Raw genomic sequence first — 27,528 nt, 5'->3', positions numbered from 1 at the left:
ACAATTTGTAAACTGCTTAGGGAGTGCTTAAGTGCACTGATAGAAATGTACTTGCTTGCTCTTGCTACATCAAATGCATTGCTTTGTGCCAAAGAGCCTACTGAGAAACATGAACAGCAGTGGCTGCTCTCTTTTGCTTTTCCTTAAATGTCTTCGTAAAGTCTCAGATTTAATTTTTTTTAAAAAAGAGCATGGGCAAGAACAGAAGGCAGTGTTCTTTTAGGCTCAGGACTTCACGCCTTATAATTTTTCCCCCTATCCTCACATAGTAGCCTTTGCATAAAGCACTGGCCCTTGTAAATGTCAATCACCTTAGTAAAAAATGAATGTCATTCCTGGTTAATTACAAGTTTGTTTTCTCATTGCTGCCCCAGTATTTATGTGTAACATGCAGTATCATTGGCTTTTCTTCTGTGCTGTACAAGTACCTGGACAAAAACACACCCTGCTCTAATAAGATAATGGTTTTTAATTTGAGATACCAAAGATATAGGAAGGAGCACCATTACCTATAATTTCAGCAAGCTGTAGGTGGACCAGGAAATGCAAACATAGCACTTAAAAACAAAGAACCAGTGCTGCTGCTTGTGTAAGCATGCTCTTCCCATAGGGAAGAATGTCTAGGTAGCTTGTTCAAGAGAGAAACATCCCTTCCACCTTGAGTGTGCAGTGGGGCAAGGCAAGAGCTGTTGGCCAAAATGAGAAATAGCATCCCAGCAGCTGTGCCACTCATTACTGCTTTGGAGTGCCTTCTTATCACCCACTGGCAGGTGCAGGCTTGTGACTGAAGACCTCGGAAGTGCTTCTCTGGTGTTGCAAGCCTTTGTCTTCCCACTCCCTTCCAGCCCTTGATAATTTGTTGGCAAGCAAAATAGAATTTGAGCATTGTTTAACTCTCATTATAAACAGAATAGGGGGTTGCATGGAAATTTGTAAGTGTAAACAATGAATCCTGGGATGCTGGAATGAAATTTGATTCACCGTCAGTGTTGCCAATTTCGCGACTTTCACACGAAAACAGCGACTTTTCAGAGCTTTTCGTGTGATTTTCACGCCTGGCTCTATTTCATTGCCTTTTCCGCGACTCTGGCCCATTTCAGCTCCAGACTGCTGCAGAGCAACCAACCCTTTGGAGTGTAAGAGTTTTCAGCCAAGAGGGCTGGAGAAAAAACTCTCTCTCTCTCTCTCTCTCTTTCTCTCTCTCTCTCTCTCTCAATGATTCCCTCTGAGAGCCAGGACGGAGCAAGCCCAACCAACCCCAACTGTTTGGAGGAATCACATTCACACTAAGATGTTTATCACACTATACTCTTAAAGTGCTACTATTCCACTTTGACTCCTCTAGCTGCCTCCTGTTGCATTCTGGGATTGGCAGTTTTAAGGAGGGGTATTCAGAATTCTCAGGCACAGAAGTTCTCTCCCTGAGAATTCTAAATACCCCTCCTTAATACTGCCATTCCCAGAATGCAACAGGAGGCAGCTAGAGGAGTCAAAGTGGAATAGTAGCACTTTAAGAGTATAGTGTGATAAACATCCAACAGTTCAGCCAATCAGAGAGAGGACAGTGATTGCCCCCCCCCCTCAGGCATTCTCAGCCTCCAGGGGCAAAGCAAAGTGGCTGCAGTGCTGGAGAGAGGCAGGGAGTGAGGGATCTTGGCTGGCTTAATCCCAATTGCCTTGGATTTCCAAGTCAGAAATAAGTTTTAAGGCACACAAAGGCAATACTTGATCATGGTATCATGGCTTGATGTTGTGGACTTCTGTGTGTGCCTGAGAGTGACATTTGAATTTCTGAATTCCTGAGCTTGGGCAGAGTGCCCCAAGCCTACCTCTCAGGGGCGTTGTTGTACTGTGAGGACCATTTGGGTTGTGTGATGTAAATGTGATGTCTCTCTGTGTGTGTGTGTGTGTGTGTGTTAGTGATTAAATATGCCTCTGAGTATGGGCAGAGCACCTGGTAAGTTGGCATCCCTGCCCTGTCTTCCCAGAATTTTGTTTTGTGGCTCTCTTTTTCGTTCTCTTTTCCATTGCCATCCATACTGCAGAAATAATCCAGTTTGGCACTGCTTCTAACTGCAAGGCTCCCTGCAATGATGGGATTCTGGGCACAACAAACCACCAAGCCCAGAATTTCATGCATGGAGCCCTGGCTGCCGGTAAAAGCAGAGTCTCAACATGTCACAACAAACTACAATTCCCAGGATCCCCTGGTTGAACAAGGGAATTGCCTGCACGCTTCCATATCACAGCCCCAGAGAATGAGTCTACAGGATATCAGTGTTGCCAATTTAAGTCCAGTTCTTCAGCTGCATTTGGACTTAATAATGATAATAATAATGGTGATGATGATAGAGAGATCTTGTAGCACCTTTGAGTCTCACTGAAAGAAAAGTTGGCAGCATGAGCTTTCCTAGACTTAAGCGTATTTCCTCAGATGCATGGGAATTGTAGTTCATTGTGGCACCAGAGCTCTTTCTCACAAAACTACAATTCCCAGGGTTCTCTAGCACTGAGCCAGGGCAGTTAAAGCAGTCTCAAACTGGATTATTTCTGCAGTGTGTCTTGGACCCAACTCAGGCTGCATCTTCACTCCAGACTCCAGAGACAATCCAATTTCATACTGTTTTTACTGCCATGGCCCAGTGCTATGAAATCCTGGGAACTGTAGTTTGTTGTCACACCAGAGTTTGCTGAGAGAGAAGGTTAAATGTCTCTGAAAACTAGAATTCCCAGGATTCCCTAGCACTGAGCCATGGCAATTAAAAGGGTGTCAAACTGGATTTATTTCTGCAGTGCGGTTGCAGCCTAACACATTTCTATTTGGCACAAAGCTTCCTGAACCCCCTTCATGTCAAAATAAATATCTTAAAAGGACTGAAACATTCTTTGTTTGGTTCAGTGGTGATTTTGAGAGTTGAAATAAGTTACAATTATTTTTATTCAATTATGTTTACGTTTATTTGCAAAACATCTGCCATTTTAACATTATGGGAATTTTCCGGGAATTGTGACTGAATATTCTGTGTGATGTGGGGGGATTCAGCGGGTTTTGGACAAACATTTTCGGGAATTATCTTCGAGGCTTGTTGGCAACACTGTTCACTGTTCTGTGTTTTTAGTCTGAATTCAGTCTTCACAAGGAACCACATGTACACTTACAACCCCCCTTACACACACACATCCTCTTTTTTGAAATCAGGATCCCCAATACATTGTAATGTAGAAACCATCAGAAGTGTGAGGATTGTATATTAAGTCGAATCTTCTTGTTCTTGCTATTTTTAAAAACATTGTTAATCACCATTTGTCCAACTAGTGTAATATTAATGCCAGCATTTTGCTATACGTTGTATTGGTGGCCAAGAAACAGAACCCAAATTGAAGCTATGACAGATAGGTATATGCTTGGTTGTTGCTGTCCAAGATCAGTGGTAGTAAGCGATCAGACTTAGTCCTGTGTCAGTAAGACTGCAATAAGGAGGCTGAAGGTCTATATAGCACTAGGAAAGTAAAAAAATTAAGCCCCTTTCCTTCCAATATGTCCTGTTCAACACAATGATGGATACTTCAGTTTCCAAGTCTATGAGAACTAACATCAGAATCTTTCCACGCTTATTTTTTTGATGTTCTCCAAAGGCTTGTTTTTGAGGAGCAAATTTTGACCTCAGAACACTACAAGAAGATCCAAATAAATGGTTTTAAGGTTGATTTTGAAGAGGAGCAAAGGAGGCATGAGACAGCTTTCAATCACTTACCTCTCCCTCTCTGGTTCACAGAGTGGAACAGATAAAGTCAGAAGCAGGCCACATGGAAGCCAGCAGTAAATGAACAGGCTTGTGTCTATGCAAATTCCCTCATATTCTGATGCTTTTGCAGTGTCTTTCCTAGTTTATATGCTAACTTTTATGGTGTCTTTCTATAAATGGCACTTTCATTTTGAAAGAATCAGCTTACTTACTAAACTATATCTCAGCCAATCGTGAAACGTCAGGGTGGCTAAAATCAATTTTAATGGATCTTAAACATTTAAAATAATAAAAATAATGGCTGGAATGCTGTTGAGGATTTACATCTTTGGGATTAGAATTGGGCAGTTTTGCATCCAGTAAAGGGTTGCTGTTATATTACCATCTTGAGGGGGAGAGAGGCAGGCCAGCAACAACAGGCCTCACCTGCAAAGACAAAGAGCCCTCCTTCCAACCACCATCTTGAGGGGGAGAGAGGCCTATGTGAGAGAGGTGATGAGCTGGACTTTCCCCCTTCCCTATTGTCATTCCCTTCTTCTTTTGACCATCCATTAAGAACCCAAGCCCTTCCTCCATTCCATCTGCCTTGGTTCAGGCCTTGGAGGTAGAGAAGAACTGCTGGACCTGATCCCCTTCCCCACCACCTCTCCCTTCTCCTTTTGTGTCGTGTCTTTTTAGATTGTAAACCTGCGGGCAGGGAACCGTCTAACTAAATAGTTGTATGTACAGCGCTGTGTAAATTTACAGCACTTCATAAATAAAGGTTGATAATAATAGGGGAGCCAGGAACGTGACCAATGCAGTTTGGGACCAAGCCCTGTTATACATAGGTCCTGAAACACATTGAGATATTGGCTGTGGAGTGCTGATATGTACTGGTATAGCCTGACTTGCATTAGGACACTTGCCAGTGTCCCATTATGCATTTCGCAGTTCACTAATAGGATTTCTTAGGACCTCTACTGTATATATATAACATACACAGTGATAGAGGATTCTGGCCAATTTAAATACTAAATTACTAAAAACTATTACGTAAGTCAATAAGTTAAAAAAAAAAATAACAAGGTTAAAACAACTGAAAACCATGTGCATCAATGTTTTGGAATGGATCATTTAGGCCCCCGAGGCTTTAGTGAATAGCTATGTTTTGATTTGGCACCTAAATAAAGCTAGCATTGGTGCCAGTTGGGCTTTCAGATTTCTTTTGCTTTTTTTATATCCAACCTTTCATTCATGAAGCTTAAGACATAGTGCACGGGCTTCTTCTATACCCTGGTCACATTTTTGCCTAACAAAAATACATCAGAAGTAACTCAGGCAGAGAGAAAGTAACTGGTTTATCATCACCCAGTGAGCTTCATGGATGAATGGGGATTTGAACCCAGTCTAATTAGACAGTCTAAACCACTATATATCCTGATGTCACTGGTATTCTATAGGTACGTGTGAAACTTTACTTCTTACTTTTGAGGTATACATTGGTTTATCACAATTCTGTACTTACTTCTTGGGTGACAATGATCTCTTTCCTAGTAGCCCTTGTTTTATCTCTGGAATGAGATTACATGAGTAAAGTGACATGGAAGCTATGCACTTTTGGTTCTGTGTAGACTTCATGCTGTCATCATTTTCTGGCAGAGTACTTACCTGCCCATCATTCTGTCTCTCTTTTTCAGGCACAGTATTATGGGGAAATTGGCATTGGAACACCAGCACAGACGTTTACTGTAGTCTTTGATACTGGGTCATCCAATCTCTGGGTGCCCTCTGTTCACTGTCGCTTGCTGGATATTGCTTGCAGTAAGTATCTTTTCTTGTTCTTTAGAACTTCACATGTGATCAACTTTACATACCAGTGCCTCACCTTAGTATCATATTTTGTTCATCTACTGCAGTCTGTATTCTTTTTGCATGCAGTAAGCCATAGAATCTCTGACCATTGGCTTGGAATGATAGGAGTCATATATCTGGAAGATACCAGGTTGTAGCTAGTCTTGAATAAAGCTATAGTCTTTAGAATTTAGTACATCACAAGGGCAGGCTCCACTGATATTAAGTCTTTAAGCACATTGGAACCCCGCCATAAATGATTATGAATATTGCTTCCAAACAAATCTATGCACAAAAACTCATAATGGTTGTAAGTGATGAGGATTATGCAAAACATTAAATTAATACACATTTCTGAATAGGCAAAATGATTTTAAAACTGGGGTAGAGGGAAGCTATCTTCCATATTTGTTGCATTACAAGCACATGTGCTATGACTACATTAAAGCAATAAAATCTAGTGTTCTCTTTGTAGCTTTCCAAGCATGATGAATTATTATTATTATTAACATTTATTTATAGAGCGCTGTAAAGTTTGCACAGCGCTTTACATAGTAATGGTGAAATAAAAAGAGAAAAAGAAGAAAAACCTGCCAAATGGCGTACAATCTAACATTATATTATTAAAATATCTCTAAAACAATACTAATTAGTATACAATAAAAACAAAGTAAGCAGCAGATTAATGGATCTGTGACTTAAATTTGCCTTCATTGCCTTTGGGTGAAGGCAGATAATAGTTTTGTCAGAGAACTAAAGTTGGTTTGAAAGATAGTGTTAGACTTTTGGTTTGGTATACCCACCTGACTTTGGAGCTGTAGAGTTTCAAAACCTCTTTGACAAAATGAACTGTTGACACTATGGGTAGTGAAGCCTCTCAAACGACTTCCAACTCTCTTCAGAACTATGAGAACTCAGCCTAGCCTCTCAGGTCCTGAGCACCCTTGAGAAAAGAACCTGCCAGGTGCACTTGAATCTCAAAATACTCTTTCCAAATCCAATTTAGGAGCCAAATTGGATCTCTCCACTTAATTCCCCATATGTTAGAACACTTTTAGAAAGCATTCCGTGTTAATGCTTCCAGGCAAAGAGCTGCATGCTGGTAGTCATTTTGCCCTACTCAAGAAGCATCACTGGTTCAAAAGATTTTTTTTAAAAAAATTGATATTTGCCAACAGATGGCCCTCATAATGGACAGAGTTTGTTTCTGCTGGAGGCACTCCACTGCTGAGCTAGGTTTTGTAAATATCAAACCACACAGGGGGCTATAAAGACTACTTCCACTAGGCATTGTAGACAGCTTAAGTTAATTTAAGAGTTGGCACATTCTGAAGACTAAGCCCCTCCCCATTAGGGGCCACCTGAAGCCAATCATGGCTGGTAGTCTACTGCTGATTTCACAGAAACAACAAGGATGCAGACACACAATTTGTCTTGCAGGGGTGGGGTGGCACAAGACCAAGAAGGGATATGCCATGTTTGAGAGAGAATCGTCATAGCTGGAAGATTCTAGGAGTTAGATGTTCTTCCTTCTTGTTATTTTTACCCCATTGGGGGGAATCTTAAGGGCTGCAAAAATGGGTGGGATGCATGTATTCCAGATGATAGCCACCCTTGATTTAACTGGATTGGCTTACTTAAACAAAACTGTTGTTATTGTGGGAAATTCAAAAGTACACATATTGAGGAAACAGCAAGGCATGAATTAAAATTTTGAGACAAAAACTGGATTCATAAGTTATCAAGATACAGTGGGCCCTTGGTATACGTGGGGATCTGTTCCGGAACCGCATATACTAAAATCTGCGTATGCTCAAGTCCCATTGTCCCCAATGGCGGTGCGCAAAACTCCCTCCCCTCCTTTCCTCTCCTCCCTTCCCTCCCTCTTGCTTACCTTTCGGTGCCACCATCGCCGTGGGAAAGGCCAGGTGCCAGTGCTGGAGGCCTTGGAGGCCTTGAAGGCCTCTGGTGCGACGGTGTGGCCTCCTCACCGCCACCGCTGTGGGAAAAGCTGGGTGGCAGTGGTGGAGGCCAAGCCTTGGCCTCCTTGCTGGTGCCGCGGAAGGCCCCAATGGCAGTCTTGGAGGCCTCTTGGCCCCCAACACCACCGCCACCGGGCCTTTCCTATGGCTGTGGCAGTGAGGAGGGTGAGCAGCAGTGCCAGAAGCCTTCAAGCCCTCCTGCACTGCCACCTGGCCTCAACACCTCCGCTGCCATGGAAGGGCTGGGTACCAGTGTTGGAGGCCAAGAGGCCTCCAGGACCTCCACCTGGCCCTTCCGCAGCGGCAGTGAGGAGGCCACGTGGCAGTGCGGGAGGCCTTGAAGACTTCTGGCACTGCTGCTCACCCTCCTCACTGCCGCAGGAAAGACACCACCCCCACCTGGCCCTTCCACGTTGGTGGCAGCGGCAAGGAGGCCAGTTGCCGGTGTTGGAGGCCAAGCCTCGGCCTCCTTGTCGCCAGGCCTTTCCTGCGGTGGTAGTGGCAGCAAGGAGGCGGAGCGCAGCAGTGCCAGAAGCCTTCAAGGCCTCCAGCACTGTCACCCGGTGTACTCGCCGCCATGGCCTGCTCACCACCACTGCCGCGGAAGGGCCGGGTGGCAGTGCTGGAGTCCTCTTGGCCTCCAACACCGGTATCCGGCCCTTCCGTGGTGGCTGAGGCATCAAGGAGGCCGAGTGCCAGTGCTGGAGGATTTGAAGGCCTTAGGCATGGCTGCTCGGCCTCCTCGCCACCACTGTGGGAAGGGCCCAGTGGCCATGTTGTTGGGGGCCAAGAGGAGGCCAAGGCTTGGCCTCCACCACTGCCACCGCCACCTGGCTTTTCCGCGGCAGTGGCAAGAAGGCCGAGCTGCCACACTTTCCCGCGGCGATGGCGGCAGGAAAGGTAAGTCAGCAGGGAGGGAAGGGAGGAGAGGAGAGGAGGGGAGGCCAGGGACTTTTGTCCCCAATGGCGGTGCGTGTGCACGCACACAGCCATTGGGGACAACTTCTGGGTTTGCCATCCGCGGATGCTCAAATCCACGAATGGCAAATCTGCATATAAGGACCAACTGTACAATTATTATTATTTACTATGTATTGCTATGTTATATTATTTTCTTATTTGCATGTTTATTGTTATTGTTTTGTATTATCTCCACTGTTGTAAACTGCCCAGGTTCCCAGTGATTGGGCAAGATGTAAATAATTCCTATTATTATTATTACAGTAATGGTAACTTATTCCACTAACTGAACCTTCTGTTTATACACTTTTTACCCCCAAACCCCATAACATTGCATGTAGTCAGAGTAGGCAAGAGCTTTTATATTGGTTCATTCTGTTTCAGAGCTGCAGACTTACTGAACTGGCCTAGAAATATATCACATGAGTGAATTCTTAATAAAATGAATTGTATATCTGTCTCTCTGTTGCCAGGCTTCTAGGCTTTTATGAGAGATTGCAAATTGTGTGTCTGCATCCTTGTTGGTCTTATTCTTTCTTTTAGCACAAAGACTAAACTAGTTTTGGTTCTAGCAAGGAAATCATGAATACAAAAACAGATTAAACATGAATTGAAGAGTTGAGCTGAATCAACTCATGACATCTATTTTGCCTTAAATATTTAGATCTGCATGTCTCCCCAAATGTTTGTCTTTAAATGTTTAGAAATGTGTGATTTAAATGAATTGCACCCATGCATATATGTGTTCTTTTCTACCTTCAGTGCTGCATCGCAAATACGATTCTTCCAAATCCAGCACATATGAGAAAAATGGTACAAAGTTTGCCATCCATTATGGTACTGGGAGCCTCTCAGGATATCTCAGCCAAGATACTGTAACGGTTAGTATATTATCTGTACTTTACTTACTCAAGCCATTAAAGCTTTGACCCTTGGCAAAAGGGGAAAAAACTTTCTCTAAATTCTTCAATTCAATCTTGGGAAGATGCAGATAGTAGGAAAACTTCACTACTGTGCTGGGAAGATGCAATATTGTTAGACTACATAAAGATTGTAATGTCATCCATGTATCTCCCCATTTGAAAAGCTGTGTACTTAAGGCAGAGGTGGGCAACTGTGAGTGGCTGAGGGATGCATTAATGTCTTAGATGGCCTTAGGGGGGTTGTACTCCCCTCACCAGAAAAATTAAGAAACAAAAATGTCCTTGTTTCTAACTGCTCCCCCATGCCTTCTAGTCTAGAGACTGTCATTTTAGGCCTGGGAAAGGCCTTTGATTTTATTGTTTTCTCTTTTTATATGCTGTTACCCGCCTTGATCCAACACAGGGAGAGGCGGATTATAAATAAATACTATTATTATTATTATTATTATTATTAAAAAGCAAAGTGACCAGTCACATACAGTTTTTAAAAAGGCCATTTTTGGACCTCAAATGGCCCAGGGGTGCTCCAGAATGTGGCAAAATATATCTCCCAAGCCCTCTAGAGGGGATTTTAGGGCAAAACAAAATTGATATTTAAAAAAAAACCAAAAAAACCCTTTAAACAATTTTTTTGGGGGAAATAGTATCTACCTCCAGTGCTGCAAAAATGATTTCTACAAAAATAACTTTTTTTATACTTGAGGTGCTGTCCTGGGGAGCCATATACAGCCCACCCCTGCCTTAAGATCTTGACTTAATTAATCATTCATGTGTACAGCAAGTTGATTTTCCCTGGTCAAAAGCCATCTTGGAAGTTTTCATAAGTGGTAGATTGGAGTAGCTTTTTCTCTAGTTGCAGGAGAAATTAATTTCAAATTTCTTTCTTGTTGTTCCAATTTGGAAAAACATTTTCATGCTGTGCCAAGAAAAGCCCAAGAAAGTATTTTTGCTGCTCCAGAAACTTAGCAGTGATTGGAATTAACTTATAACAATGTTCTTTGGAATCTTGATGTTCTTTGAAAGCTTAAGGATGTCACAGGAGTGGAAGGGAACTTCCATAAAGGACAAATTGCCTACTGCTTTTGATCAACCTCTGCAGAATGAAGCCACAGGGAATGATCAACAGAGAATGTGGCAAAGTACCCATCTAACTCTGTGCACATCCTGGAACATGGCACAGAATCTCCTGCAATGCACAGGGCTTCCTTGGCAGACATCTGTGTGCTTAAGAAATTTTAAAACCACTTGTTTATAAGATTCTGCAACTTTTTAAAAGTATCTATTACACTCATTACTCCACATTTGTGCCTTTGACTTTTGCGAATTTGATTATTAATGGATTTTATTAATATGTTCTCTCTAGGAATATCTAGATCCTCCAGCGCAACTCTGTAGTCAACTTTAACCAAAAGTCTCATCGAAGGACCTAGATATTCCTAGAGAGAACACTCCACTAGGCATTTGTAGCTCATCCAGCACAATTCTGTGGTTATTGTCTGGCAGATGTTGACCAGAGTTGCACTGGAGGACCTAGAGAGGTATTCTCTCAGTGTTTTTGTTATTTGCAGTTTTTCCACATTCATGGGGGTCCTATGGCCCTAACCCCAGCAAATGTGGGGGGACGAGTGTACAGTGCTGAAGTCTGTTGTAGAGCTCTCAGTAGGCTTGCTTTAAAACTAAAGTGGAGTGGGCAAAGGACTGTCCTTGTGTTTACACCCTGAAAAACTATTTTCTTATAAAAAAGGGGGTGAATCACTCCTGCTAAAACACTCCAGGATTAGCTTTAAATAGGTCATGTGTCTCCCTTCACTGTTTAGCATTAAATACTGCATTTAAAAAAAGCAGCAGAAAGGTAGTTCTGGCTGCTTTCACGTGTATTGGTTTGTTGTTGTTGTTGTTGTTGTTGTTGTTTTTTGGGGGGGGTTGATTATGAACAGTCCCAAAGCAGAAAATTGGCCCCAGAGTTGCCCACCTATATCTAAAATAACAAAATTGGACTGAGAATCCCTAGATTGGAGAGAGAGAGATTGTGAGAGAGCCATAAGATCTAGGTGGTACATATCATGCTCATGTTATACCCTTCTTCCAAGTTTAAGGCTGTTACATCAGGTTCCTCATACTATGATCCTTCTCCAGGAAATGAGAATAGCTGAGAGGGAGGTTAACATGCCATGTTAGCTCTGACAATACCTAAGGCTGTTTTTGGGGCCTGCTACACTACTCATTAAAATGGGTGGTTAATACTTATCCAGTTTCCAGCAAGTGTTTTTATACCACCTGTAACGATTGCCTAATGGAAAAGCTGGTAGAAGCTGGCCACTTGGGCAAGTAAGTCTGGGTGACTCTCCATTACTTGTGGGTGCTCTTATTTCTCGACTCCATATTATGCCATTAGGATTTACAAAATATGATTTCCCAAGAATTTCTGCATTTAGAAGAAAAATGTTTCTACAATATGCATGGCATGAGGAAATTTTTCCATTAGAATAACTTCTGAGACAATATGTGGAAATCCCCAAAATGTTTTTTAAAATCCCGAGGAAAACTTCAATGCTTAGTTAATACTGCAGTGAAATCTTCATACCCTCCATGTTTTCCTGCTTGACCTCCCTAACTCCTAAGCCTTATTGCACTGCCCTGTTTTTCTGCTCATGCATAATAATAACAATAACAATAATAATAAATTGTTTATTTATTGACCGCTTTTCCCAGGATCAAAGCGGTGTACAACATGTAAGATAAATACATTACAAGCAATGACATATTTAAAAATTTGGGAAATATTAAAATGGCTTACAGTCTAAAATCAAATATTTACAACATACAGCATACAGTTCGGCAATTATTAAGATTCCAGTATATATACACCATAGACAATCGGGGGAAAAACTTATTACAAGGAGTTAGGAGGGTACGCTGTAGGAAGAGGTAGGTTTTTAGTGCCTTTTTAAAGGCTTCCACCGTTCCAACTAAGGCGGATCTCATCTGGTAAAGCATTCCAGAGAGAAGGCGCTACAGCTGTAAAAGCCCTTTGCTGGGTAGTCGCCAATCTCACCTTAGGATGACCGAGTAATAATTTACCTGTTGTCCTGAGTGTGCGGGGAGGATTATGCAGAGAGAGGCGTTCCCTCAGGTAACCTGGGCCCAAGCCATTTAGGGCTTTAAAGCTAATAACCAACACTTTGTATTGGGACCGGAAACGAATTGGCAGCCAGTGAAGAGATTTTAAAACAGATGTTATGTGGGCAGATCTCACTGTCCCCGTAATCAGTCTAGCTGCAGCATTTTGGATCAATTGAAGTTTCCGAACCTGATGCAAAGGTAGCCCCATGCAGAGCGCGTTGCAGAAATCCAAACGGGAGGTTACCAGTGCATGTACTACATTTTCTAGGTCCCCTCGGTCCAGACAGGGACGTAGTTGGCGTATCAGCCGAAGCTGGTACCAAGCACTCCTGGCCATCGCATCTACTTGAGATGATAATTGTAGAGATGAATCCAGGAGAACTCCCAAACTACGAACTGTGTCCTTTAGGGGAAGTTTAACCCCATCTAGGACAGGATGACAAATTTCCCTGCCCGGGCCAGGGGAACCTATCATGAGTACCTCTGTTTTCTCTGGATTCAGTCTGAGTTTGTTTTTCCACATCCAGCCCATTATTGCCCCCAGGCAGGCATCCAGAGGAGAGATACCATCCTTAGTCACTATCAGTCGGAGCCATGGAGAGATAGATCTGGGTGTCATCAGCGTACTGATAACACCGCTCCCCATGGCTCCGGATGATCTCTCCCAGCGGCTTCATGTAAATGTTGAATAGCATGGGGGACAGAATGGCGCCCTGAGGGACACCCGATGTAAGCTCTCTTTTGCGAGAGCAACTGTCCCCCATCTGGAACCTTCCCGAGAGATAGGACCAGAACCACTGGAGCACAGTGCCCCCGATACCCAGTTCTCTCAGGTGTTCCAGAAGGATACCATGGTCGATGGTATCAAAGGCCACTGAAATGTCTAAGAGCACCAGCAGAGTTATATTACCCCTGTCGGTGGCCAGACGGAGGTCATCGACTAAGGCGACCATGGCAGTCTCAACTCCGTAACCCGTCCTGAAGCCAGTTTGAAATGGATCAAGATAATCGGTTTCATCCAAGACCGCCTGGATCTGAGAGGCGACTGCCCTCTCAATCACCTTGCCCAAGAATGGTAACAGGGAGACTGGTCTATAGTTAGTCATAGATAGGGGATCAAGGGAAGGTTTCTTCAATAGAGGCTTTACAATAGCCTGTTTCAAAGATGATGGAACCGTACCTTCCCGAAGAGATGTACCTTTTCTTTCTTGGCCTTTACCGCATTTCTTCTGAATTTAGAAAAATACACAGCAGTGCTCTCGTCCATAGTCAACAATTTGTACCCCGATACAGTTCTCTGGACCATTGTTTATTTCCTTGGGCACATATCTTGAATCCTTCTCCATTTCCAGAAGTTGTGGTCTTCAACGAAACGGTCATCATCCACCTGAACTAACTAGTGTTGAAGGAAGTAGCAAAACCAAAATGTTAGAAAATAAGAAGTATACTCTGGTGTTCTTTTGGGGGAAAATATGTATGTTTAAGCTATGTTGTTATGGAAAGGGCTTTTGCTGACCAACTCATTAATAATGAGACCAGACACAGAGAACTGGGTTATAAAATGGGCAACTTTATTTAACTCAACTTATTTAAACTTATTTCTTCGAGAACTGCAAAAAACCAGGGGGGAGAACCTTGTGTAGGAACAGCTGGCAGATGGTCTGCTCCAAGACCAATTCCCCAGCTTCCAAAGGGCGAAAACACCTGTGCCCCAAGGGCAATCCATACTTTGGGTTGCTCCCCGGCCGGCATCCGGAAGGCCAACCCAAGACTCCCCCACTTAACTCGCCAGACTTAAGTGAGGGTTTAAATCTCAAGCCAGCCCCAAGGCAAGTCTCTTTCCCTTCACGTTTACTCGCAAGACCTAAACGTGATTTCCAAAGACCTAGCTTCACCCTTTAGGAGGGTGCCGAGGTGTTCACGGAAACATCTATCTCCCCCCGCCTATGCCACAGATAAGGGGCAAGCATCGGCTTAGCCCCTATCCCCCACAAGGCTGGCCAAACAGCCAAAACCCCTGCTTGCAGATCTCGAAGAAAGAGCTGGTTCCCCACTTCAAAAACGTGGATGCCATCCGCTCAGTAGAGCTCAGGCTTAAGCAACATGATATCATCGTGAACCAGGTAGAAACCCAGTCCTCCATTCATAGCCTTGCAGATCTTATTGTTGGCCCTTTTACAGGCCCTATTGTAAAGGCGTGGATCACCTCCACCACCCCAAACTCGGTGTGGCAGCATCGCCGACTCTAACAGCATAACAAAATGCCATCTCTCATGAATGCACCGCATGTCATGAATGGCTTGACAAACAAGGGCCCTGCCCTTGAACAAAACCAAATCATTGCCTCCCAAATGTATCTCCAAAACAAGAGGGAGCAGAAACTGGCCTTCGCCAAAGACAGTAGCCTGTGACACCACAGGACACGTTTTTCTTTCCATTCAACAATGGCCTTATCTGATAGCCCCAGCTGGCTTCCAAAATGGCACCTCCTGGCTTGGCGGACCACACAGAACACCATGATGTGTCCGCAGATCCACACACGGTGTCTCATCACAGGGTGTACTGCATCTGAAACAGATCCTACAAAAACACCATCAATAAGTCAGAGGTAGCAAACATGACCCATAGACCTGAGATTTCATCGACCGATCCTCTGCATATCTCGTTGATGTATGCCCAAGGCAGCCACTGTAGATGCAGCCCCTATACAAAAGGAGTATGTGGCAAATACAACTCCGTTAAGGCATAAACAATTTAATATTCTTGCTGGAAATGAACAAAACTGGAACCTGGTGATTGGTAGCCCATCCAAATAGCATAACAAAGGGCCAGGGGTATGACCTTTAACTTGTAGGAATTTGTCTAAAGCTCTAACAGGACAGAGCAATTTATCACTGAATGATAGTAGTTGCAGCACCTTGTCATTTTTTGCCTGGTCTGATTTGGAGGAATGGATAAAAAGGAAAATAGACTGCTCGGATAGAGTAACATCTTGAAATAACAGGGCCTTATTGGAGAAATCTTGTCTTGAAGCTACCACTAGTTCACTTATCCTCAGCATGCCAAAAAAGGCATTTAGTGCGGCTGCATGGAAAAGCATTGCCTTATAAGAGGAAGTGGATAGAGATGGCCAAATAACACCGAGACCCTTTAACATATTGGGTGACAGAGGCTTGTGTGGGTCCTTAGTTATTATAGCTTCCCTGTACCATCATTCCAGTAGCTTATGTATCCTAAAATCACTTGAAGTACCATGGCTGTAGCCAAAAGGTTATAGCCGAAAGCCTGTTCTGTCTAGACAAAACTGTTAATCCTTTATCATGTAAGGACACACAAAACTGTAAGAAATGTATAACAGACACAGGGTACCGGTCAGCCAACCCTGAGCATCTTTGGACTGTCATAAATTTATTGGCCGCCCCAACACAGGTTTTCTTTGACGCAGGCGCCAATGACAATCCCAAAGCCAGAACTAATTTTCCCTGCCAAGATTCCATATGTCCGTTAGCATCAGGTGTAGAGAATCTGCCACCTCTGGTGTAGAGAATCTGCCACCTCTGGAGCTAGTTGCCTGAATAGCTCCATCTGCATACAAGAAATAGAATCAGGAATCTCATTATCAATTCCAGGGAGGCTGCGAAGAGAATGTTATGCGACAAGCAATGCAATGTGAATGCACATTTTAATCACATGACTTTATGTGATCTAGAGGTCAGTGAACTCACTACTTGTACAAACACCATGTTGTCACACCAGAGTTGGCCAACTTGCTTGTCCATAAATGTACGACAACTAAAATGGAGAACAATTGCAAGAATGTTAAGTCTAAAGTAATATCTGATTCTAATTAATGCACAGGCCACCTGTGGGCATATCATCTTTTCAAAAAGTGGACTAGAAAGCCTATTGAACCTGTATTATCAGAAAATATGTAGCTGGGCATCTAGCTTCTTAACCTCTCTCCAAATGGTTATACCACTGAACTTATCTAAGAATAGATCAAATGGTGGATAGTTTGCATCAACCTTGTCCTATGGTAAGGGTGTGAAATCCCACCAAAGGCATCACAGAGACATCTTAAGAAGGCCCTACCTGGGGCCACAACCCTAAAGTCGAAATTAAAGTGGCCAATGAGCTCTTGAAATTCCCTTAGTGTTGCCTTTCTAAGGGAAGCAAAGCAGTTGACCCTCTACCAGCATTGGTTAACCGTATCTATAATTTACCTAGGAAGGTAAGCTATTGGCATGGCCCTCTGTCTTACTTTGGTGAGAAAGGAACCCCCAACTCTCCAGCTAATGTTTCAAAACAATGTAGTAATTAGAGACACTGTCCAGAGCTAGATGCCCCCATGAACAGGAAATCATCTAAATAATGTATAACCTCTTTTAAGCCCAATTTGGTCTGAAACACCCATTTCAAAAATGTGCTAAACATTTGAAAAATTGAACAAGACATTCAGCACCCCATAGGAAGTGTCAGATCCATATAAAATGTACCATCAAAACTAAAACCTAACCAATCAAATTTGCCTGGGTGAACTGGCAACAGGAGAAAAGCTGAATATCACATTTTGCCAACTCTGCTTTCAATCCGTATTTGCTGACTTCCTTCATGGAAGTGCCAAAGAGATATATTTAACAGTAGCCAATTGGTGTGGAATGGCATCCTTAACACAGTCTCTCTTGGGAAAAGAAAGATGATGTCAAAGCTGGAATTTCCCCAGTGTCTTCTTAGGGACTATCCCAATGGAGAGACCCACAGGTCTGGAACAGGAGGTTCCTGGAAGAGTCCAATCAACCTATCTTCGGAAACTTCCTTGATTATCATTTATATACCAGGTCTCCCATTTGCCTAACTAATTTTAAGTTAGGAGCCAGAAAGGGGGATGAAATATCACAAAAAGGGGATCTTCAAACCATAAGTAAAACCTTTTAACAAGAACAATGCAGCCTCTCTGATGGGATAACGTTTCAGCCAGATAGAGAGGGTATCAGCATCTAATGAGCTAGGTCCCTTTTGTAGCAGGGGTGGCAGGGCCACCTACCTTTCTCGTATCTTTGTCCTTATGTCCCATTTGTCCCCTTATCAGGGTGCAGTTATTAAAGGATTCATTCCCTCCACACAATGAGCATTCATGCTTAAACCTATAGGGCTTTCGGTTATAGACACTCTGTGAGCCAAACTTCCAGCATAACAGTTTCTGTTGTTGGCTTATTGGTCCTGAACCATGAAAGGAAGACAAAATAGGCGTTTTCTGGACCAGATGTCCACTATGCAAGCGCTCACCTTGTGTAGGCCTAGCAGAAGGGGAAGATGGCACCCCTGTAGCCATGGAAGTCCCAGGTATGGGGTTAGGCTGTGATACAGCCTGCAACTGGCCTGGACCCCGTGGTCAAGTGACCAGTGATGAAAGAAACTGTTGCTCAAGTTCCTCACCTGGTGAAATGTCTGAAACATTACCATCCACTGTAGTTCGCTGACCCTCTGGAAGCCTCCTGACACATTGACTGCGAAGAACCCTCATCTTGGGCTTGTAACTGCTCAAGGGGAGTAAGACGAGAGCAAACTTTGTTAAATAATCTCTTTTGTTCCAACATCACAGCTGACATATGTCCAGAAGAATGTATTCCACCCTCTCAGATTCCAAAGCCTGCAACCTGGATAGCACTGAATCCCAATGAATATCTTTATCACTATCCTCTTCTTTGGGGGCAGGGCCCTTCTCCCTCTATTCCTTTCTTTGGAGCTATTAGCAATTACTTTAACTGAGTAAATGATAGTTCCTATTATAAGGATGTGCTCCAAAAAACAAAGGCCATACTGAACAGAACAAACTTGGATTGCATAATATATCACCCATCCCAACATTAATGAATGTATATGTTTGTGTCACCAGCCATCCTTGTATTTAACAGTGGACTCCCCTCCAAATATCATCCATACTGGACCCAGCTTAGCATAATAATTAATTTGAAAATGGCTGATTAACACTTGACATGTGGAACTGGGGTCCCCTGAAATTGTATGACACCCCTTGTAGAAGCACAGACATCCTCTCAACAAGGCTGACAATGTGACAATAATAAATGGCTGGGGGAAAAATAATAATAATAAAAAATGGCTGCCACACTGATCAGTAATGATGGGTAGCCAGCACAGAATGCTGTTATAAAGGGAATTAAGCACCAGCTGCCCTTGCGTTTATTGGCAGACTCCCTCCCAAAAAATGTCCAGGCCAACCTGGCTTAGCATGAAAATTTTATTCCAAAATGACTGATTACAGATTGTTATGGCAATCTGTGGCCCTCTATAGTTGTTTGACACCCGCAACTGAGCCAGAGACCTCCCCAAACAAGTCTGGGAATGCAGTTATATAAACTGGCTGCCAATACAAAATGGCTACTGAGCCTCAACCAAATCAGCAAGGGAGGGTAGCCAGCACTGAATGCTGTTATAGAATGAATTAAACACCAGCTTAGCATGAAAGCTTTTATTCCCAAATGACTGATTAGAGATTGTTATGCCAAGCTAGGGCCCCCTGGAGATGCATAGCACCCTCCCTGAGCCACAGGCCTCCCCAGAACAAGGCTGCAAATGCAGCTATAGAAAATGGCTGCCACGCTTCTCAGCAGCAAGGGAGGCAGCCAGCACTGAATGAAACACCAGCTGCTCTTGTGTTTATGGGCACACTCCCCTACAAAAGCCATCTGGGCAAACCCAGCTTAGCATGAACATTTTTAGCCTAAAATAAGACTCAGAGGTGGCATTGCCACTTCTTTCCTCTGAAATATAGCCTGCAGCACTGCCAGCCTCCCACCCAAATACTAACCAGGGCAGACACTGCTTAGCTCCCAACATCAGACAGGATCTGAGTCCTTTAAGGTATCAGTGGAATAGGTCTGATTGAGGATTGTTATGTAAAGTTGAGGCCCTCTGCAGTGGAAGGACCTTCCTTACTGAGCCCCAGGCCTTCTTCCCACAACAAGGCTGCAAGGCAGCTATATAAAATGGCTGGCAATACAAAATGGCTGCCAAGCCTCCAACCAAATGGCTGCTACTGAAACTATTAACAGGGGGAGGAAGGTAGCAGGCACAGAACTTGAAGGGGATATTCTCTTATTCCCCCAGAGGCCCAACTGAGGGCTGCTGTGAAGAAGGACCCAAGCCCACTTCCCAGCCCCATCACTTAGCCTCCAGAGATCTCTTGTCCAGCCAAGGGCTTCCCACAGTCAGGCCAGCTGGCTTCCTGCTGGATTATCCGGAATCAAGCCGGCTTTCAGGCCCCTCTTCTCCAAGGCCGGCCAAAGGAGTGCTGGGCAGGAACAGGCACCTGAGGCCTCCTTCCTGCTCCAGCGTTTGAAGCCAAGTGAGAGGAGTTTGGGCAGGGAAGCCCCAAGCAAGCTAAACCCCGGCCCCTCCTCTCCCAACAGCCAGCAGAGCATGCTCTTTTCCTTTAACATGCTGGTCTCTAATGAGAGGCCAGCAAAATCTCCTCCCCAGCCCAAATGGTCGGGGAGAAGCATTTTATTTGTACAGCTGACATGTTTTGCATATAAACTGTTCTTCATGAGCTAATTCTTCTGTTTCCCTCTTTCTAGTATTGTAGCCAGAATTTCTAGCACTGTCATTTATTTTTTTCCACAAGAACACTGAAGTATATCGCTTATTTCCTAGCATTTAATGGTGTTTTTCCCTTCCAAGTCTCCCTTATTGAGTCCTCTCACAGTGCCGAGCCCCAGTCACTGAATCTCAATTCTGAAAACACCTTCTGCTAAGCCCTGTACCTCTAAAGAATTTTGTCAAAGTCTAAGGAAAAGGAATGTTTTTGAGATAGTCTGCATATAAGCATATTTTACTAAAATTACCTCTATGGGATGGCATCATATTGCATTCATGGACAATTTGTTAGTTTTTCTTTTGCTTTCTCTTCAAACACAGCAGTAGATCCAGAATAGTGATAGACAAGGAGGAAGATATTTGAGGAATAAATCAAACCAAATTTTAGAGTGAGATTATGAGTCTTAGCTATCTAATCATAATTTCAAGTGTAGAAGCAGCAATCTATCTTAATTCATGTTAGCGGTGTGGGATTGATCTGTCTGAAGGGTGCATGGCATGCCATCTGAGTAATCCTAGTTGATCTGACCTCACTTGCATCTTTGAAGCAAATATGGATAGTAGCAGCTAAAAGGAATACCTTTACCACAGTGGTTAAATTTTGGAATTTTCTACCTGTGGAAGTTCAGTAACTAACTCAGGGACTTGGGTATATTTAGCTTCGAAAAGCAAAGACTGAGAGGTGACATAATAATTGTCCTTAAATATCTAGTGAGATGTCCTGTAGAAGATGGAGCGAGCTTGATTTCTGCTGCTCCAGAGCCTAGAACAAGAACCAGTAGATTCATGTGACAAGAAAAAAGATTGTGCCTAAACACTTTAAGTTTTTTACTGTAAGAACTGTTTGACAATTCTTGATTGATTCAGAGGGTGTGGACTCACCTTCTTTGGAGCTGTTTAAACACAGGTTGGATGAGCATCTTTCAAGAGTATGTATTCCTGCATGGCAGAGGGTTAGAATAGATGACCCTTATGACCTCCTCTAACTTTGATTATACAATCCTACATCTCTCAGATTTCAGAGTAGTTGTAAAACTTTTTAGCAAGTATATGGTTCTCTGTCTAGTTCTGTGTTTCACATTGGTAGTTTTTATCTTTGCTTTATTGTTGTCATTAACCAAGGCAAATGTGGCAATTTTATGCTGTACACCAGCATTTTCTTTCATGTAGCTTACACACATCCAGTATTGTGCCTGACTTTCAAGACACCTCTTTTCCAATTGTCTTTATATGGCATGTGTTGAGGGAAGACGCTGGAGTTCTTTTCTAAAAGGGTTTCATCTTCATTTTGTCAGTCAATTTGGATTTTTATTTCATCATTACCAGAATATTTTTTCTCTTCCAGCAATGACTTAAATGCTCCTTACTTCCTTTTTCTTTCTCTCAGATCGGTGACGTGGTTGTCAAGAAGCAATTATTTGGTGAAGCTACCTCGGAGCCTGGCATCACATTCACGGCTGCTAAGTTTGATGGCATCCTTGGCTTGGGATTTCCCAAGATCTCTGTGAATCACGTTACTCCTTTCTTTGATAATGTAATGGAACAACAGCTATTGCCTAGGAACTTATTTTCATTTTATCTAAACAGGTGAGGGTAGTTCTGACAGAATGAAACTTTGCTGTATGAATTTAGGATCCCTTCTCTGCTGTATGACTAAGGTTTATAGCATAAGGAAAAGGTCCTTCTGTTCCAGTGAATTTACCTCATTATGACTGAATCTAGAGGACGAATGTTTTTCCCTACCAGAGAGTAAGCCCATACATGTGAAACTGCACAGGAAGCTACAATATGAGCACAGCACAGGTGCAAACTCACAATAGTCTCTAATGGCTCACAAAGCATCTCTTTAAACTACTTTGATGGGAAATCTTATGTAAGACAATACATGCTCTTCAGAAGAACATGGTGTATATGATAAATGACAGACTTTGTATCCAGCCAGAAGCTTGTTTACTTAGGAATAAGCCCCACTGAGTACAGTTTGAGCATACCTATTAGTAACAATACTTAGTATTTGAGCAGGTTATGCAGTAAGAATTATGTTATCTACCTTAGATTTATGGACTTGTGTTAAGTCTCCTACATAATGTATAACTCGTTAGTCTTTATTTGTGCCCCTTCCTTTCCAGTACCACAGTCACTCTAGCATATTGCTGAGGCTGGGAAAATCTCTCCCCACCCCCCATTCTCCTTTATTTGGCTTGGATGTTTTGCTTCTGCATTTATGCATCACCTCTTTTAGGGATCCAACATCAACACCTGGAGGGGAACTGCTTTTTGGAGGAACAGATCCAAAATATTACACTGGAGACTTCAACTGGGTGAATGTCACTCGCAAAGCATATTGGCAGGTCCATATGGATAAGTGAGTTGTGTTTTTTTCCTGGAATTTCACAGATACACACTTAAGTTTATAGTGTATTAGCATAAGATAACACAACACACGTTTGATGGCATCTTCAGCTTGGCATTTCCCCAGCATATCCTAAGCCCCTAACAGAAGTGTTCCTGTTCAGAATTGCAATCACCTGGAGCAGAAACTTTGTAGCACAAGATGGGACTTGAGTAGGGGTTCAGGAGGGAGCAAGGAAAAAGGTGTTGTTTTTTTTTGGGGGGGGCACCATGTGCAGGGAGAGGAGTTCTTCGACTTGATCATGTATCTCCCTGTAATTCCCCCACTCCATCCCATTCCCTAATGCTTAGTACGTTATATGCCAGCCTTCCAGAAATAGAATCATAGAGTTTGAAAGGGCCACAAGGGGCAGCTAGTCTAACCTTCTGTCACAGAGGCAAATAAACTGAAACAGTACCAAAAGTTGGCCATTCCGACAGGGAGAGCTCTCAGACAGTGACATTCCTCACACACTGTTTGTACACACTGGGATTCGTGCCCCATACATAGCACAAGCAAACAGGCAGCAAGAGAATGGAATTATGAACAGGGACTGTAGAAAACCACCTTCTGGTTTTCCACACCCTGATGATTTTGAATTCAGCTGGATATTTGGATTTAAACAAAATCCTCCAAAGAAGGAGATTCCACTATCCTCCAAGATAGTATTTTCCACTACTGAACATTCTTACCAACAAGAGGCTCTTCCTAAAGTTTAAGTGGATTTTTTTTCTTTGTGATTTAAATTCATTGGTTTGTATCTTGGTCTCAGAGCACCAGAAAATAAGCTTGCTTCAGTATATTGTATCACAATTCCTTTTAAGATCCAACCAAAACTGATCATTCTCTGCAGGAAATGGGAGTTGTACTCCAGAGGTCATGAAATCAGAGAAGGCTGATCAAAGGAGGCAAAATCCAAATATTCAGTTGAATTCAAAATCATCAGGCTGTGGAAAACCAGAAGGTCCCTGTTCATAATTCCATTCTCTTGATACCTGTTTGCTTCTGCTATGTGTGGGACACGAATCCCAATGCGTAATAACAGTGTGAGAGGAATGTCACTGGTATCACTGAGACATCTCCCTGCTATATGCACTGGAGAGATGTAATGTCAACTTTTACATGTAGTCCTTTTAAAATAAAACTCTCTGTCCAAAATATCCACATACCTGTCTATCTAATGAAGACTCAGTAAGCTAATTTCTATTCCCTAACCACAGAATTGTCTTCCTATTACAGGATTCAAGTTCCCAGTGGCCTGACAGTGTGCAAAGATGGCTGTGAAGCTATTGTAGACAGTGGTACCTCTCTCATTACTGGACCAGTGGAGGAAGTCAAACAGCTGCAAAAAGCCATTGGAGCAAAGCCAATCATTAAAGGACAGGTGAATGCAGACAGGGAACAGAGGAGGGTGGTGGCTGTGATGCCAAAGCATATGAATAGTCTCCATGTCATCAAAATGCTATTTGAGTCTAGCTTGGGTTCACATGCTTTTAGTGACACTGAGTTGCCACACAGAAGGCATTAGTATAGTAGTTCAGACTACTTTTATATTGAATTAATTGTGATAGCACAGTTTCAAGTTCCTTTGCCAGGGAAAGAAGTTAATTGTGTAAGAAGTAGGTGGAGGGCATTCTTTGTGATGGTGACCTATCTCCATTTAAGCTTAACTGACACTAACATTTAATGCCATGTTAAAATTTACAGACAAGCAAATAAGCCAGAATAATACTTTGAAGTGCATTTTAATGGTTTGTTTGCTCTTCTGTTTGTGTGTGTTTAATTGTATTTTACTATATTATTGCATTGCATTATATTGTGACATACTTTGTTTTTATGTCTGCTGTCTACTGCCATAATGTTGTACAATGACTATACTCTGTCACTCCCGAAGAACCAACATAGAAATAGCTGAATATAATGATTTTTCCCCCATGATGTTAGTAGACGTAGAACAGGAAGAAGCGTAGCTGGTGCAGGTCTTGAATCACAGTGCTCTGGTTAAAGAGTCAGGGGCTGCATCCACACTGCAGAAATATCTTGGTTTTACACCACTTTAACTGCCATGGCTCAGTGCTATGGAATTCTGGGAATTGCAGTTTTGTGAGATATTTAACCTTCCTTATCAGAGAGCTCTCATGCCACAACAAAATATAAACCCAAAGATTCCATAACATTGAGCCATGGCAGTTAAAGTGGTGTAAAACCGAAATATTTCTGCATTGCAGATGAAGCAGGGTCTGCCAAGAGAAATTAATGCTAGGAATTATTTATTGTTAAATAAATAAATATAGAAAAAGAGATTGGATATAAAATGGTAAGTATTATAATATGTTGTGTATAAATAGAAAGTATGACTGCATTTTGAATACTATCTACAGGTCTCATTTCAAAGTTGTCAGAACTGGGGGAATCAAAGAAAAGATAACAATCAAGTACTTGGAGCAGTTGTCCTAAAAGGAAAAGTTATTTTTCATTGCAGAGGAGGGGAAATTCTAAATAAAGACTTGAGTGGGTGGTCACTTGTTGTTCACTTGTTTATTATTCATGGCTAATGTTATTATTTAATATCTTTGTAACCTTTTTTGCAGGATAGAACCCTGCAGAGTGGATTGTAGCTAATTTAAAAGACAAAGTACAGAGAGACCAGCAGTAGACTATCCATGGCCTAGTACTGTATTAGATGCAAGTTTTTAATGGGGGTTAGGGGGAATTCATACTTTTCAATTCAATCCTAAATCTGCAGTTCTTCCATAGTTCATGAAATGTCAACCCAGCATTCAAAGGCAGTGTGTTTTGTTCATTAAATGTTCATTAAAGCAAAGGCAGTGGTAAAAAGGAACATAACGGTCAGTTTCTAGAAGGTCAGCACAGTGATGATTGAGAAAATATGCTCTAGAATTAATTATTTTGAACACATACTAGCAAAGCTCCATTCCTTTCAGTGTGAACTTTTTGGTATACCATATGGAGTGAGGAGTATTTGTATTAGTTGGGTTTGGCTGTCCAGTGGACCTGCCTTTGGATAATACAGCATGGTGGAATGTCTTGCCTTTTAAGAGCATTCTTGTCATATTTATTCAGACAACTGAGACAGAGGCTAAATGTCACCACCACATCTCTGAAGCAACAAGGCCCTATTTCCACCGGCTTATAAAGCGAATCAAGACTCAGATTATGGGGGCATAGTTCCCATTTGACCATGCATTCGATCTTCATTGCGCCAATTTCGTTCCCATTGGAATTCTGATCTGATCCCCATGTAATCAATTTTTCCAGGGAAAACCCGAATCAAGGGGCCTCGAACCTGGGTTAATTTGACTGTACTTTTTTGGAGGTTTTTCCTGCACCTCCTGAGTCTGATTCGGGGCAAATGAATGGGAATGACAAGGGTGTCCAATTCGACAACTTGGGGATGGGAGGAGCAGTGCTCAAGGGGTTGGCCTGGGAGTATTATCCACTTTGTTCTCTTTCCTGCATTACTGGCTCCATTTCCCCCCATCACGCCCCCCAGCAACCTCCCCCCGCTCCACATTCATAGACCGATGTGTGAGGAGACCCATTGAACACCATTTTAAACTATTATTACATGCCTGCTCAATCGTCCCCCAGACAGCCAAGGGAGCAATGGGGGAGGCAAAGGGACTTTGGGGGCTGGAGGCTCCTTCTCCCTTTCCCAGGGGGCTCTGGGAAGACACAGGACAGCTTGGGAGGCAAAGGGACTTGGAGGATGGAGGTTCCTTCTCCTTTTCCCAGAGGGGAAAAGCACCCAAGCAATTGATTGACTGCTTAAAAACAAAACAGAAAAACAGATTTGAAAGATGCAAATGGGAATGGGGAACAAAAATAGCCCGCGTCAAAATGCATAGAAGCAACTGATGTCACTGTGACATCCAATTGCCTAAGCACTTGCTTGACAGCTGCTTGAAAAAAAAGAGGTTCCGGAAGGGCACTGGAAACGGGGAGCCAATTCCGCTTTAAAATACCGCGGGGGGAAATCCAATGGGAACAAAAACATGGGTCAAAATAAATCGAGTCGTTTTGCAGCCTTTCCTAATGGGAACGAAGGACCAGATTCTATTAGGACTCGGAAAAAAAATTCGAGCCAAAATTGCAACATCGCTTTTTGTGCCCAGTGGGAATGGGGCCCAAGACTCTTTAACTAGTGTGGGTAGGGCCATAGCAGTTCTTTCACAGCTGCCACCAACCACAGAGAAATGCAGGTTGTGAAGTTTCTGCTTCCTCCTCTTCACTTGCATAACATACATGCTTCCTAGCCATAGTGAACATAGACATGTATGTGAGAGAGACATTGAACAGAGGTCACTTTTGTATCAGTACAGCATAGTAAAGGGATATATTGAGGTAGAAGAGGCTCTGGAATCATGCCACCACTCTGATAAGGGGTAAAAGAAAGACTTGAACAGACTTCAGTCTAGTTATGAGGTCTTTGGAACTCGTCACTGCTAACCAGTGTTGCTGTTGTAACTTTTATATTGTTAATATGGGTTTATACCAGATTCTGAAACGTTGATCTTTAATTCTTTAACATAGTAAAGGGCATAAGGCTAGAGCTGAAATACTACATCCTTTAGGGCAGCCTCCCTCAACCTAGTGTCTTCCAAATGTGTTGGACAACAACTCCCATAGGTCTAAATCACATGAATAGCTGGGGGAGAAAGGGATTGTAGGGCACCAGGTTGAAGCAAGTTGTGTTAAAGGATTAGTTGCCAATTTCTTTAACCCTTATTATTAAAATATGTTTGATGTCCATAGCAGGTTCTTATATAGGTTCTTGTTCTTGTTCTTTTGCAGTATATTCTTCCCTGTGAAAAACTTGCCACCCTTCCCACTGTGTCCTTTGTCCTAGGAGGGAAATCTTATGATCTTACTGCAGATCAGTATGCCTTGAAAGTAAGTCCAAAGTTAATTGTGCTTTCCTTCTAATACCT

The 27,528-nt window shown here is 42.8% G+C and overlaps 1 protein-coding gene across 1 annotated transcript in view; it reads left to right on the top strand.

Annotated features, from left to right (window-relative positions):
* Window positions 1–27,528, top strand: part of CTSD (cathepsin D) — a 52,441-nt gene that overhangs the window by 21,938 nt on the left and 2,975 nt on the right. The window contains exons 3-8 of the mRNA XM_089520968.1: window positions 5,426–5,549; window positions 9,284–9,402; window positions 21,572–21,771; window positions 22,427–22,549; window positions 23,816–23,960; window positions 27,392–27,490. Of these exons, the coding sequence (XP_089377094.1) occupies window positions 5,426–5,549; window positions 9,284–9,402; window positions 21,572–21,771; window positions 22,427–22,549; window positions 23,816–23,960; window positions 27,392–27,490 (810 nt within the window). The remainder of the gene's footprint in view (window positions 1–5,425; window positions 5,550–9,283; window positions 9,403–21,571; window positions 21,772–22,426; window positions 22,550–23,815; window positions 23,961–27,391; window positions 27,491–27,528) is intronic.

This window comes from Sceloporus occidentalis, unplaced genomic scaffold (genome assembly GCF_023333645.1).
Source record: "Sceloporus occidentalis isolate IW3139 unplaced genomic scaffold, rSceOcc1.0.p SCAF_4, whole genome shotgun sequence".
Classification (NCBI taxonomy): Eukaryota; Metazoa; Chordata; class Lepidosauria; order Squamata; family Phrynosomatidae; genus Sceloporus; species Sceloporus occidentalis.
This window is presented reverse-complemented; position numbering and strand designations above follow the sequence as displayed.